Raw genomic sequence first — 15,707 nt, 5'->3', positions numbered from 1 at the left:
CACACACACACACACACACACACACACACACACACACACACACACACACACACACAGTATGAACAAAATTATCCATTTTATGATGCTAAGAAAGTAATTTATTTCTGTTGGTTTGCTGGATAAGTAGTCTCGTGGTTACTTAAGAGAGACTGAAGCAAATGCACTTAATATGAAAATATAGAAAATTGACACATGAATGTCTGAATTTTACAGTTTTTTGTCTATCTTCGTGGCTCTGTCAGTGCTTTTAAAAGCTATTCTGAGCAAGGCTTAAGCTAAAAATATTGATTTTGGCATTAAAGGGGTAAAAACACTAATGCTTTTGTGTATTTTCCATGAGGGTTTTATTTTTTGTGACTTAAATTATCCTTTTCTTAAATCAACTGACCTCAGACTTTGGACTAGCATTCTTTTATAAGGCATGAGATTGGTTTGTTTGGAAAATATTTACATTTTTACTTAGTACAACTTTGACCATTTATTTACCTATAATTTTTACAATTTCTGTTTGAGATTCAAGTTTTTGCCAATACTAGGAAAAAAAAAACAAAACCTATCAGTTCTAGTTTTTATGAGGTAAACCACACTATCCATATCTGCTAGATTGGGGTAATAGTCAGCTTTTTTCAGTAAATTTCTTTTGTTTTTGTGTTATCTTGATATAGTTTAGTTCTCATTTATAGTACAAAGTGATTGAATAAAGAGTAAATTAAATTGTGAAGTAATTTACTGATATTCATGCATCATGTATATGATAGTTTTTTTCTTCAATAAATTGGTTTTTGTTTTTGTATTATTTTGATATAGTTTAGCTCTCATTTATTGTAGCAAGTAATTGAATAAAGAGTAAATTAAATCATAAAGTTATTGAAACTCATAATTTTGCATCATGTATGTGAATTACTATATAACCTTTGTTTTAGCCTTGATATTACCATGTTTATTAAAAATTAGTTTCATACCACTGTGAAGAAAGAGTATTCCACTTCAAACTTCATAAAATTTACTAGTGTCGGATAAAAAATGAATATTAAAACATGTCCTTTTTATATTTGAAAATAAGCCTGGAACTCAGAGTTAATGTATAAAAAATGAAATTAAGGATATATATCAATATATATTTGTTTTTAGGAGGTTGAAGGTTATGAGTTCAGGAATGGAAAAAGAAGAAGTTGGGATGATGAATTTGTTTTAAAACGCCAATTCTCAGCTTTAATTCCAGCATTTGACCCTCGTCCTGGTCGCACAAATATTAACCAAACAACTGATCTTGAAATTCCCCCACCTGGTGAGTTTATGATATAACAACAATTCCTTTGGTTTTTGAAATTTACCATGGGTGTTAGTGATTTAGCATTTGATGTATTTGGATTTGTTAGTTTCTTTTCTCAAGTTAAATTTTCAATAACAAAAGAAATGTGTTAATTGTTTTTGTAACATTTGTATATAAATTATTCAGGATATGGAAATGTTTTCTCTAGTGGTTTCTTATTATTAAAAAATATAGTTTTATGCAGTTTAGTCTTAGTTTTTGGTTGTGTATGTTAAAGAATGCTCTTCTAAGTTCTTATTTTGTGATGAAATATTTAGGGTTTCTTTCAGAGTAAAGAAAAAGTGTTAACTACACATAAATGATAAAACTTTGTACTTGACTACTTAATTTTAATTTAATTGTTCTTTAACATCTTAGAGTTCCAAAAACATATTTATTTGGTAGAGGATTCTCTTGACATGGAAAGTTAAATCACATGCTGCATAAAATAAAGGATAATAGAAAGTTTTATTATTATATTTGTATGTTAGTCATATGGCCTAAAATTAAATGGTTGATATATAATGTATTCCAACAGTTGCTATTCTGAAGTGAATCACAAAGTTTAAAATGTTCATTTTGCACATTACACAAGCTATATATTGTATGTGCAGGTGATATGAACATCATACTGTAAAATGTCTTTATAGTACTACTGCCATGATAAGAGTTAAGGTGAATTTTTTTACTGTTTGTACAGAATTCTTAGTATTGCTCTTTTTATACATTTTAACTTTTGAAACATTTTTCATATGTAATAAAAACTTCATGAGGGATTTATGTTGATAATTAAAAAATGATACTAAATTGTATAATTTTTTTTTCTTCAGGTGTGGAAGAAAGACGAAATGAAGACTTGAAAGAAATGTCGCCACAGCCATATTTAACCCTCACGTTAAAAGGTCCTAACCTTCCTGGGGTAGGTAGCTTGTTTTTTACAGAAAGAAACTGACAAAAAGAACTTGGTTAGACTGAGACATTAGAGCTATCATAAGTATGAATACTCATAATGATAAAATATATTTGTTAAAACTCACAACTTCAGTTGACCAGTCTCATTAGTAAGATATCCTGTACTGTCATACTGAATCAAAGAATAAGAAAACTATCAGCTGTGAAATTTATTTCATTTTTTAAAGTTCTTATTGGGTAGTATTTTTTGTTTAAAAATCTTTTTTAGTAAAACCTGTACTTGCAGTGAACGATTTATGCTTTTAGTTGTTGGATTAATTATGTTGTCCTGGAACTTTTTAATTTATTTACTATTTTTTGATGTATCATTGTTTGAAGGTAATGCATCATGAACCACTCACTTCTTTCCCTAGTCCTTTTTTGAGGTTGGCACATAGTGATTAATAGGGTATAAAGAAAGCCTTTTTCTGTCAAGAAGCCTGGCAGAAGATTTTATGCCAATCAGCCTTCCTTATAATTGGTAACAAGGTATCTCCGTGTTGTTTCTACTGTCAAGTAATGGAGGATGGTGAAGCATCTTCTCTGCTTGGGTGAAGTATCTTCTCTGCTTGATGATCTGTCAACCTATCCAATATATCTGGCACTTTTTGATGTGGCATATTAAAGTAGGATAGGCTTGCTTAACAGGAAATTCAACAATATATTTATTACAAAGTAGTACTGAATAACAAATTATGAGAAAGAAAGAGACTGGACACAAAGTACTACAGAAAATTGAGCAGTCTTTATTCAAATCAGAGCAAAGGGTCACTTTTTATCACTTTTCCATCAGCTCTGAGCAACCTCAGTAGTATAACTCTTGCATTTTGGTGACTCACCACTTCCCCAAAGTTTACCTACTTTGTCATTTGGTGCTTGCTGTCTCATTTACCAGTGAGATAGCTCCTGTTGACAGAGGAGATCCACTAATGGCACCTCCATTCTCTTCTTGCTGGTTTTTTTTTTTTTTACCAGTGTTGGAATTTTGTTACTCTGACTGACAATGGTCTGGGAGTACTTCACAGACCACCTTGTCTGGTCTCAAACTTGCCAGATGCAACACCGCAGTTATGATCTTCAGTCTTCCTTGCTTCCTTTGCTCTGAGGTCAATTCTCAAAGGAAGAGTATGGAAAGCTATTCTGGGTGCACCAGACATTGGGGGTTGTAATGAAATAGAAATCATTGACCTTCACAGTATTGATGAAAGTCCTAAGTCCAGGAAAGTCTCTCAGTTTACCACCTCCTTACAGTAACTGGCTCTTTCTCTTGGTTGTTAATCCTTGTCAAAAATGCCATTTCCATAACTTAAATCATACAAGAGTAGTTTTGTACTTATAATTACATTTCAACTCAGACTAACTCATGTTATTAAAATTAAGCACTAGATCTATAAGTAACACTGTATTTATGCCTATATCGTAACACATGGTAACACTGTAAGTAACAAAAAATGAAATTAAAACTAACTCTTTACTTGAAATCCTTACTTACAACTTGTACTGAACCTACAAAGTTGGTAAATCTGCAGTGAACTTAAACTAAACACATTACACATTTTTACATATATTTAGTGCTGGGCATGTTATTAAAAGAATACGAGCTCACTGCTTGCTCTTTGTTTCTTCAGAAAAAAAATATATTATGTCCTTACATGTTAGTTGATGTTAAAAAAAAAGGAAAAACAATATATTACTCTTTTAGTTTTACTTGTTATATTTCTTTCTTTTATCTTGTCCTACAAAATAAATGTTGTGGCTGTTCCACACATCTGGAAATTAATTGTTAAATTAATTTGTTGGATGAAGTTGCATTGAGGATATTTTGTAACACGATTATATCTAGATTTATAATAAAGTATTAAAGTCATTTCTTTGAGGATACCTTTTTTTTAGATTCCAGAAAGAGAAGTGGAATTAGCTAATCCTGAATGGACCATATTCCGTGCTGTTCAACATTTAATGCAGTCATCTGAGTTTGGAAGCAAGCAGGACAAGATTCGTCGTGTTTGGGAACCAACATACATGTGAGTTTACACATTTATATAAGTAGTTTCAAATATACCAGCAAATTAACTGGAGTTTTTCACACTTAAGAGTCAATGGAAAAAACACAAAATAGAATTGGTTTTCTAAAACCATGTTTTGTGTTCAGGCTATATTACCACTTTTGAGATTGTCTTTCTAAACATTTTTATCCATGCTCAAGCTTCATGTGTTGATAAGTCTGTGTTATTTACCTTATCAAGTGAAATTCTTGTATTTGCAATTTCACTAGAGATTTTATCTGTCAATTATGTATAGATTTTGTGTAGCACAGTTTATAAAGTAATTTATTTTAATAAATATTGACTTTGTAATTTAAATTTGTGCCTAAAAAGATGTAACTGTAAAGGATAATCACTGTTTTTTGTTCTGAATTTTATTCTGTTACAAAACGTGATACATATATCCTTAGGCTTTAAAGTCTGATTGGAAGAAAAATGTATGTATATTTATCAATATTGTGCTTAGTTTAAATATTACAGTCATGATTTTGAAGTTAATTTGGGTTTATGGAAATGATTTTCACCAGAAGAACTCACAAAAACTGTATTGAAATTATGAAATTAAGTTAGAGATAAACTAGTTTACCCAGCTTGTTTTCCATCCAAAATTCAGTTTTAAAGAATGAGAAATATATTTGTTGGATTGGTAGTAATAGAACAGGCACAGATATTTGTTATAGATACAGTGAAATCCTCAAGTTTGTGCAATTTTAAATGCTGATTACCCATAGTACTATATATTCGGAGTGTTTCTTTTGAAGAGAGGTTTAATGTTTTGTACACTAAAGAGGGAAATAGTTTTAACAAAACAATTAAATTTTAGAAAATTTTCTAAGACTAGTGTGTCCAGAAACTACCTTTTATTTCAAAACACATTTGGCTTACCAACAATAATAAATGTTGTCAAGTTGATAGGTGCACAACAAAAGCTTATAAATGTCATTATCAAATAAAAATGTTCTCCACTTCTTATACATTCAGCTAGTAGCAAGATTGTACTTCTTGCCACATGTACAGTAGTGTAGTTAGTGTTACTGTCAGGCCTTAAATGAACGTCTAGTAGCAAGGTGATACATTTTTCCACATGTACTGCTGTTTAGTTAGTGTTATGTGTACATTCAGAAAAGTGTTTTTACTTCACATAGGTGGATTTAGTTTAATTTCATCTCATTTCTCAGCATAATAGAATAATTATCTATTGAGACTTGACTTTCAGCTATTTATGGTGCATTATTTATCACATTTAACGGAAGTAAAAGCAGTAAACGCAAAAATTTTCCAGTTACTCATTCAAGTGATATTGGTTTATTTAATACTTATAAACATATGTAAAAATAATTATCTATTGCTCCTAAATTTAAAATATGTGATCTAGAAAGAAACTGCTGATTAAGTTGTTAACATAGGAACGTGAAAATGCTTATTGCATACAATCATTTTTATAAGATATATGTATTGTGGTGATGTTTTTTTTTATTATATGTGATGAGGTTTAAATCTGACCAAGTAAGCAATAAAGAAGAGACAAATTTAGGCTGGCTGAAAGATTTAGTGTATGATGGGATGAATAAAAGAAACAGATTTGTGTTATCATTATCCAATATATGGAGTCTATTCTTAAAGCAGCTGTATGTAACTGGGATTGTAACACCACTCTTGCAATTTACCAAATCAGTATGATAAAACTCAAAAGACTGTTTGAGACATTATGATGTCTGTTTGCCCATATTAGTTGGTTTATGAGAAATGAAATTATTTCTCTGAACACTTATGGAGATATTATAAACAACACTTGGGTTACACAGAGTTTTGGTCAAGTAAAAGTGACTAAAGAAACACTAACTTACAAACATCTTGTTGGGTCTGAAATACATAAAGGTAATATGAATATAATTTAAAGATGGATAATAATTGGTTTGTAAATATAGTACTTTTTCCAAGTGTACTGAGATTTGCCTCATCTTGAAGTTTGGTTTTACTAAACTTAAGAAATTGTTTGACTGATTTATTAGTATTTCATTTCATATAGAACCATTTCATTTTCAAAGAAAGAGAAACTAAATTTTATGAAGAAGATTATTTTAGTTTCCTTGTGTTTTATTGTTATCTTGAACAGCAATACAGCCGTACCTAATACACACTTGTTCTGCTAGTTCTTCATATGCATTGTTAGTTTTTTCATCATATTGATTGCAACTTGACTCTAAATATGGGGAAACTAACTAATATTGCAATCATACTTTGCACCAACAAATATAAAGATTGCTTTTTTTTTCCATCTAACATTTTCATTAAACTAGGTAATGTTCATTGCAAGTATAAAGTAAAAATTCTCTAATAGTAAACACAATAGTCAATTTCAGTACTGTGTATTTGTAATACCGAAATTTTTTTAAATAAGGCTGGTTTGCATCCTTTATTTAAAAGTATACCATATCATATGAAATTCTGTTAACTCAAAAGCTCAAGAATATGGAAAAAAATCAAACTTTATAGTAGGCTTTTTCATGAAGCTCTTTTATTTTCATTTAATCATGCTTCATTCAAGGTATAAGTCTTAAAAAAAAACATAATTTAATGTAACAAAAAGTGTTGTGAAAAAACATATTTTTTCACTGTGATGTTTTTTCTCTTAGAATTGTTTATCGCCAAGCAACCACTGATGAAAATAAAGTTAATAAGGTATGTATTTCCTTGTTTCCTTAGTATCAGCATTCCAACTCATAATATCTTGAAGGGTATCATTTATTTAAAGTGATTTTGTTCCATGGTTCACCTGTACTGTAAAGTAGCTGCATTGTACATTTTGCTGAAATTATATGCCAATACTTATGATAGAAGATTAAACAGATTAATATAAATGTTGATTGTAGTGCTACATCTATAAATTTAGTATATCATTGAAACCAGTTGATTAACCTTATGACTACCATGTCATACACTCTCTATGACTTAATGTTGCTATCATTATATTTCGTGTCAAATATAAAACTATGGATGAAATTTGACAAGAACCATCCTAAAACGTATGTAGTTTCAGAAAAAATATTTAATTTTGATTTTTTCTACTATTTCTAATAATTTGTTATTTAATGTAGTTATCTGCACACAGATTCTGAACAGTTCACCTGCAAGGTGATTTTCATTTTGAATATAAAAATACTATTTATTATGTTACAGTTTTCACAATTCATTGTTATAATCTCTAAAACCTCCTAAATGGATATCAAGTTTTTGTTAAGGTAAATATTTGTATTTTATTTTCCATGTTCTCTACTATATCACTAACTCTAGCTATTATCATCAACATACAATGCAATGAAATGTTTAAAATTAAGAAAGAAAATATACTTACCATCATAGAATAGCCTTAAAATATCTTCTTTGGGTTGTGTGCATAATTTCACATCTTTACCTTTTCACTAATTGCTTAATTTTAATGCTTTATTTTCCTTTCGTGTTCTTTATCATTGATTATTTATGTCAACACATGGCATTGGGTACCAGTGGGTGATAGAATGGTATGAACGGCAGAGATACTTTAGACTCCGGCAAAATCTTTTTATACTGCCTGGTAGTGTATTTTATAAAAATTATTAAACATTTCAAATATGAATTTTAAAATACAAATATAACATAATTAACTAAAATATAAAAGTAAAACCTAAATGCAATTTAACTGTGAATCAAACTAATATGTATAAGGTGATAAAAAAAAAAATAGTCAAGTGCTAGATACACGGATCTTGAAAATGAATATGTGGCAATTAGCTTGTTGTTTCAAGAATAATTTATGGCCTACGTTTCCCTTTAGCCTGGAGAAATTAAGCGAGAAGTCTGCTCTTTCTCTTGGTTATAAACATGCCATTCAAGTCTAGAAATGACTGTTGCTTGGCAACTGATTACTTTGGAATCTTGGGGTGGCATTTACCAGATAAGAGCAAATGATAATATAGTTTTTGGAATGATGCCTCTGTAAAATGAATGTAATGTTTAGACTTAATCTAGTATTTGTAAAAGCTTGTCTAGACTGTCATAGAGGTACTAAGACAAATCTGAACAGAAACATAAGCAACCAAATCTAAGATATTTCAGCTACACATACATCACATGACAACTACTGATGTTTTAATTGTTTGTTTCAGAGGTTTCTTTTGAAATAAAGGACTAATAACTTGGATAATATAAAACTTTGAACTATAGAGCACTTGATAATGTTAAGTTCATTAAACTAAATTGATAATAAAGTGCTTTAATTGAATTTTGAATTCAACTTAGTAACATTGTGACATGTGCAGAAAGGAATTTAAAGAGTGCACTGGTAGCTATAGGGTTAAGATGTTGTTAAAAGTTTGCTTTTAATGCTGTATTATCCTGGTTAGTACCATTGCATATAGTTGTTACTTGGACTGTTCATGCAAATACATCAAAAGTGTATCTGGCACATTAATTACTATATTAATCTTTTCATGACTAGTACACTGAATTCTTGCTATGTGAAAATATTCAGGCTTCTTGCCTGAAGCATTATACTTTCTGAAATTCTCAGAAGTGTAGAAATCTCTGAAAAGATATTCAAGCTTATTTTTACGAAAAGAGTGAAACCAATCAATTTATTACTAGCCTCTTCATAGGCCAGGACTAACCTTGTCACAGCACTCAATGAATTTTAAGTTCTTAAATTTAAAATGGTGCTAAGCCATCTTTGTGGAGAGCAGTTAAATGTTGGCTTAAATCTGCTCTGTTTATTAAGTTCTTCAGTGGTAAAAAAAAATTATATATATTTACATGCACACACACACACGTATACATACATAAATATATTTCAATAATGGTATAGTTAATGGAAGTTTTTAATTTTGATAAAATATGTATGTGTGTGTGTGTGTGTGTGCATGGTTTTGATAAAATATGTACACAATAATTATTAAATGGGAAGAAAAGCTAAATTGAATATATGTTTGACACCATGTTGCATTATGTGGTATTGGTGAACAATATCCTGAACCACAGAAATATCTGTGGCCAAAGACTAAGTTAATTAACACTATGGCTTCAGGCTACTTTCTCAATGAGAAGGTAACGTTGTTCTCATCATATTTTGTTACAAAAATAAAACTAGTGGGTGAAATTATTTAAAATCTAGTTTCAGAAAAATAAAATATTTAATTTTTAATTTGTTTCACTATTTCTAATAAAAATTTATTTTATTTAGTTATTTGCACTTGAACTCTCAATAGTTCACCTGCAAGGTGAATTTATATGAAATATAAAAATACTATTTTTAATCTTACAGTTTTTACATTTCATTTGAATGATCTCTAGAACCTCGTAAATGAATATCGCCCCCCAGTAGCACAGCGGTATGTCTGCGGACTTACAATGCTAGAAACCGGGTTTTGATACCCGTGGTGGGCAGAGCACAGATAGCCCATTGTGTAGCTTTGTGCTTAACTAGAAACATAAAAACAAATTATCTTTCACCTGTCATACATTTTCTTGGAATACCAAAGGTTTTAATCTTTCCTTTAAAGATGCTAATAAAATTTGACAGGTTATTTATGTATATTAAAAGGAAACGTAACAACTTTATAATAAATTATACCGAAATTAACCGCATACTTATTAACTTCAACATAAAAGAACAGTTTCTTTATTAATTTTAACAACAACGAAAAACTTTGATCAACTCTAACAAGTAAGATTATTTGTCAATTAAGTATGTTTTTTAGCAAAGCCACATCGAACTATCTCCTGTGTCCACCAAGGGGAATCGAATCCCTGATTATAGCATTATAAATCCGTAGACTTACCGCTGTTCCACTGGGGGACTTGTCAATCTTAACATAGCAAAAGAGCAATTTTATCATTTTTAACGAAACAAAACATTTATACTTAGTTATCGTATTTGTATCATAAAACAAATCTATCTTAGATCTAACGATAAGCTCATGTGACGGTATTAAACGTTTTACAACGTTATCTTTTTGTTGATTAACAGAACCTACAACTGCTTAGCTTTAAAAAAACTCACAACTTCAAAGTATTTTGTACTTACTTCTATCAAAATGAATCATTCTGGGATTGAACAATTTAAGAATAACATTAATAAGGATCAATCGAAAATTAAAGAAGATTTATATATATTATATTCTATGGCCCAATTTGAATACTAGTACAAAAATAAATCTATTATTATTAAATCTGAGACTGAGATTTTCTTTGTGCACATGTGTTGTCTTTGTCGCAGTTAATCGCAGTAAAATTGTTTTCTTTTTTTTTTATTTACACAATGTTCTACCTGTGTCCTTCGCGTATTCAAACCTGCATTTCATTGCTGTAAACCCTGAGCCAACGAGGGATTTGCTGTAAAACATCTTCTATAGACATATTAATAATAGCTTTCAGTCCAGAAGAGTCAGCACATTGTGTTTCGATAGTCTCTATTGAAATTAAAATCAAGTGACAAAAATTTTTAATCATTGAATTTGAACATTTGTTTTTGTTGTGTTTTTTGTTATTAGAGAAATGTGTACACAATTTTGTCTTAATTTAGTCTTCTTTTCTTTTTGGCCATTTTATTTAGTGTTTGTGTCCATTATGATCAACTATTAATTTTACAAAGCACATTGATGTAGATGTACTTATATATACAATGATGAATTGTTTTTTATTTGGTTATATTTGCATTTGTTTGTATTTAAGCGCAAGTGTAAACAATGGGCTATCTGCGCTTTCCCCACCACTTGTATCGTTTTAGTGTTATAATTCAGTGCAGGATTGCCAGATTTCGCTAAAAACAAGCCCAAACCAATCACTCGTTAAACAATCAATTTTAAGCAATGCAGTTTTGTTAGAAAGTCATAAGAACACACAATAGCAGCAAATATTAAAATGACTTTAAAAAAATCCCAAATCCACAAGAAAAACCGCGTACTTGGCAATACTAGCCCATAAACGTATCGTTGAGCCACCAGGTAAGGTTGTATTTTAAAACAAACAGTGGTTCAGTTACTAAAATATATAAATCTGAATTCGATATTAATTTCGATACTATGTGCTGATTTTAACACCTTCTAATTATACGCAAATCACAAACAGCAGTTTACTTTAACCAGCTTATTTTATATGTCTAACTATCTGTTTATCTAGTAGGACATAAGCAGCACGGCAGTTTGAGGGTTAGTTGTGTGTAATGATTTCTTTAAATGAGCATTTTATTTCTAAGTTAGCCTTAAGAAATACGTTGAAAATTCAGTTTCAATATTATTTTTGTTTCAAATAATTATAATAATCTAGAGTAATTTGTTATTGCATCTCGAACATATTCCACTAATCGGTGGATCAGCGGAATGTCTGAGGGTTTATAACGCTAAAAATCAGGTTTCGATACTTTCTGGGAGAGCACATATAGCCCATTGTCTAGTTTTGTGTTTAACAGCAAATAAACAAACCAAGAACAGAAAAAAAAGAGGTCAAAACCATGGTTTTCATATCAACAATAAATACACATAACAACGCATTTCCTTAAAATAAACGCATTTGTTTGATTATTCAAGTTTTCAAATTTAAGAAACTTCATTTTAACAAGTAGTATTGTTTTGGTTATAAAATATTCCTACAAGTTGATATAAATGCCGGTGATTTTCGACAAGGTTGAAATTTTCCTAAGAAACTGCATTGAAAAGAAAAGAGTGTTTATGTTATCAACAGCTCCAAACTCTTTAAACCATGTTTATGTTGATGGAAAAATAGCCACAAATATAACCACAAGTGTTCAAAATATCTGGTTGCTAGGTTTGAAAACTTTGAATATTTAGTTTTAATACAATTTTTGAAGCAGTATATAAATGAATCTTAGAGTTTATAGAATAGCATTCATGGCATAAGCCAAACATTTTACAAACAGCTTAACCCAATACTCGTTTTTTTTATGTTGTCTATTAATAGACGAAACACGTTAGTAATTTTGTTTTTAAGGTGTTATCAACAATTAACATTTTGTCAAACATAAACTTCCCAACGTTACAACAGATAGTTGAAATAACTGAATTTAAAGTCAAGTAAATATAGAATATTTTTAATCTAAGAAGAAAAGTGCATTTTTTGTCTCTTTGTTTTTCTTAAGTGTTTATCTAGATACAAAAGTGTAAGTTTTTGACATATGTTCTTTCCTGGGTTACTTGTCATTTACAGAAATCTCTCTTTGAGCTGCACGTACAAGATAAACCTTTTAAGCTTTTTTTCAAGGTATCACTGTGACAGAGAAGGATTTGATCGGTTCCACTTTTGTCACAAGGACATATGACTGATACTATCAATCACTAAAAGGCTCATACATTTAGAAAAAGATCACTGCCACAAAGCTGCCATTATCCACTTATATTTCGTTAAAAGAAACGAAATTGAACTATTACATGAATCCGTATTAAGTAAGATCCAAAGACATCACAAATGGTAAGAAGTTTAATGCCCTCCCACTTATTTTACCGATCATGTAGCAAGGTTAACAGAGAACTGTATAACAATATGGACGTTACAAATGATTATTATTTTATTATACCTCATACAAATGTCATAAAGACAAATCAACCGTTGATTAAGTCCACTAAACGTCTATTAATTAAGTCATTGTCCAAATTTAATGCAAGTTTATAAGACTTGCCTTAAAATTGTTTACAAAGTATTACTTGTTTGGTTGAAGGAGGTAAGTTGTAAGTGTATTAGATACAAACAGTGCTAAATTGAGACTGTTTTAAGATCGCTTATAAAATAGTTATATAGTACGTTAAGAATATATTTGTTATTACGCCTTTTTAATGGTTATTAGAAAAAGTAAACGCTACGATTGTTTTAGAGGAAGGAATAAAAGTACTATACATGAAAATATAATAGTGAAGAACAGTTATCTAAGTATACTTAGAAAGCGTAAAATCCACACTCCTTTTGTTAAAGTGTATGACTTAATATAACTAACGCAAAACTTTTATAGATCTTTAATACACACAAAGCTATCAATTATTATTTCTTTCATAATCCTGATATTAGTTTTAGAATTCAAATCCCTAGAAATTATTCAACTTCGATCATTTTAATGAAACTTGATATTTATAATAGATTTCACAAGGCCTTCTGAATAATCTTATATTCAGTTTAGCATTATACATTTCTACTCATAACCCAGAAAATCTAGTTTCACACATTTTTCAAGCGCAAATATATTTTGTTTTTACTTTAGGTGTTTGTGACTATTTCCTGGAATTTTATGCAAGATTAAAAATTTATCTGTTTTAAATTCACAATTTCACAGTTCCAAATGAATTCCACGCTTATATAGAGTTAACAGTACTTTCGCTGGTTGACTATTTCTGAAGCTTTATTAAAATACTACGGCTTGATGTGAAGGAGGATGAAATATTGTGAAAGTTAAGGCATAACAATTAACAGAGTTACTGATCGATCAGAGAGGTGCTTCTTAAGCACTGAGAGACCAGAGTGAAGTTTGTTGTTTAACTTAGAGCTTAACGCTTATTTACTTAACGTGTTATATGCGTTTTAAGGCGCAGCACTTTATCATTTTAAGAGTCTTATGAACGTGTGTTTAATGAGACTCAATTATCCTAATGTAGGCTTGGACAATATCGCCAACACGAAAAGTAAGAACCATAGCTTTAGTTTAATCCAATTCATAGTATGCTGCCTGAATAATTATATTTACTTAATACACATTCAGCGCAAATTATGAAGGACTTAGCATTAAAAGTACTCACATGTATATTTGATTAGAGAAGGTTAAATGAAAAGGCACGTTCAGAATTTGTCTTAAAAACTCAAGTAGTATCCCTTAAAACTGGGTAGCACGCTGTGTGTTCTATTAACAATACCCTCTAGTGGTCAGTCTTGTAGCTTTCAATGTTTATTATTATTTTTTATTATATTGTATATTTATTACTTATAAACTTCAACATCAAAATGTGCTTCCCTGATTCTTGCATTATACCCACTTGGAAAGGAAAACATAAAAGAGGGGTGAAAAAGAGCAAAGAAAAAGTGGCGGTACGCAGAGAAATGCGTGTATAGGGGGAGTGGGGCAGTTATTCATGAATTAGCATTATTTTTACTAAAATAACTTGCAAGTTTAAAACTTAAATGGGAGAGTATTTGCAATTGATTTATCAGGTGGAAAACGAAGTTTTATAATAAATATTAAAAAGACGGTTATACCAAAAAAATCTTAAATACGGACGTTTCGGAATTTCATTAAATTCCATCATTAGCATTGATATCTAAAAAAAAATAGTTGATAATACTTGAACTACAAAAAACTACATTAGCAGTGAGCGAGTTTTCGCATTCAATCGGAAGTTTAGAAAAAAACAGATTTAAACGGTAACAATATAATGGAATGTACAATAAAAGGTGTGGCATACACATGTTTAATAAATAATATTGTTAAGAGAAACTATTGTACAGAACGGCTTAAATATAAGTATAAACACTGTATCTTTAAAATAATAATAAATATCAAAGAAGAACACCGAAAATCCCGAATTGATTACATTAATGACAACAGGGAGGAGTTGATGTTATTATTTAGTGTTGGTTGATCATTGAAAATAGAAAGGCTTTCTTTAATAAAGAGTTCGTAACCTGTTGTTTCGGAGTCAAGAATTTTAAAGTTTTCTAGAAGTATGGGGTGGTTGTTATTCTCACTGTACATTCGAATACAGGAGTAGGGTGGATTAGTTAGCTTACCTCCGCTTTTTTGCTGAAATTCCCATGTGCACGTATTTGTAAGTGAGGTGTAGTTTTACCAATATAGGTAGATTTACAACTACCACGAGTGTATTTATATACGGCCCACAAGCGCAGAGGAATGAGTTGAGTGTCTTTTAAACGTATTTTTAATTCTCAATATTGGTGTAAATACTAAACGTAGCTTAATTTCTGGTGTGACGTACTACAATTTCAAATAACCTGAAACTGAGTTAAATGACAATTTAGATTTAGAAGTTAAACAAATGCTGATATGTATCCAATTTATGATGTTTGCCAACAAGATTGATACACAGTTTCTTTTTTAATACAAATATATTTCAATATACAAACAATAATACAATTTACAGTAACAGTTATTACAAATAATGATTTATGTACAAAAGATTTACAAACTTACAAACAATATTGAGTCTTCTTTCTAGTCTGGAACTTCTTTGATATCTTATCGAGGATTCCCGATGAGCGAATTAATTTCGAGTTGATGTGGGTACAATTCACTTCACAGGGAAATAGCTAGATCTATATTCTTCTTTCTTCACTGGTGCCCGGCATGGCCAGGTGGATAAGGCGCTCGACTCCCCGTCCCACCAAACATGCTCGCCCTTTCAGTCGTGGGGGCG

At 30.2% G+C, this 15,707-nt stretch overlaps 1 protein-coding gene across 1 annotated transcript in view; it reads left to right on the top strand.

Moving 5' to 3' along the window:
* Positions 1-15,707, top strand: part of LOC106459200 (E3 ubiquitin-protein ligase HECTD1-like) — a 161,324-nt gene that overhangs the window by 124,172 nt on the left and 21,445 nt on the right. Inside the window, 4 exon segments of the mRNA XM_022385634.1 lie at positions 1,132-1,288; positions 2,143-2,231; positions 4,157-4,287; positions 6,945-6,990. Coding sequence (XP_022241342.1) covers positions 1,132-1,288; positions 2,143-2,231; positions 4,157-4,287; positions 6,945-6,990 — 423 coding nt within the window.

This window comes from Limulus polyphemus, unplaced genomic scaffold (genome assembly GCF_000517525.1).
Source record: "Limulus polyphemus unplaced genomic scaffold, Limulus_polyphemus-2.1.2 Scaffold574, whole genome shotgun sequence".
NCBI classification, from domain to species: Eukaryota; Metazoa; Arthropoda; class Merostomata; order Xiphosura; family Limulidae; genus Limulus; species Limulus polyphemus.
Note: the sequence above shows the minus strand (reverse complement) of the source record. Positions and strands in the feature narration are given on the sequence as shown.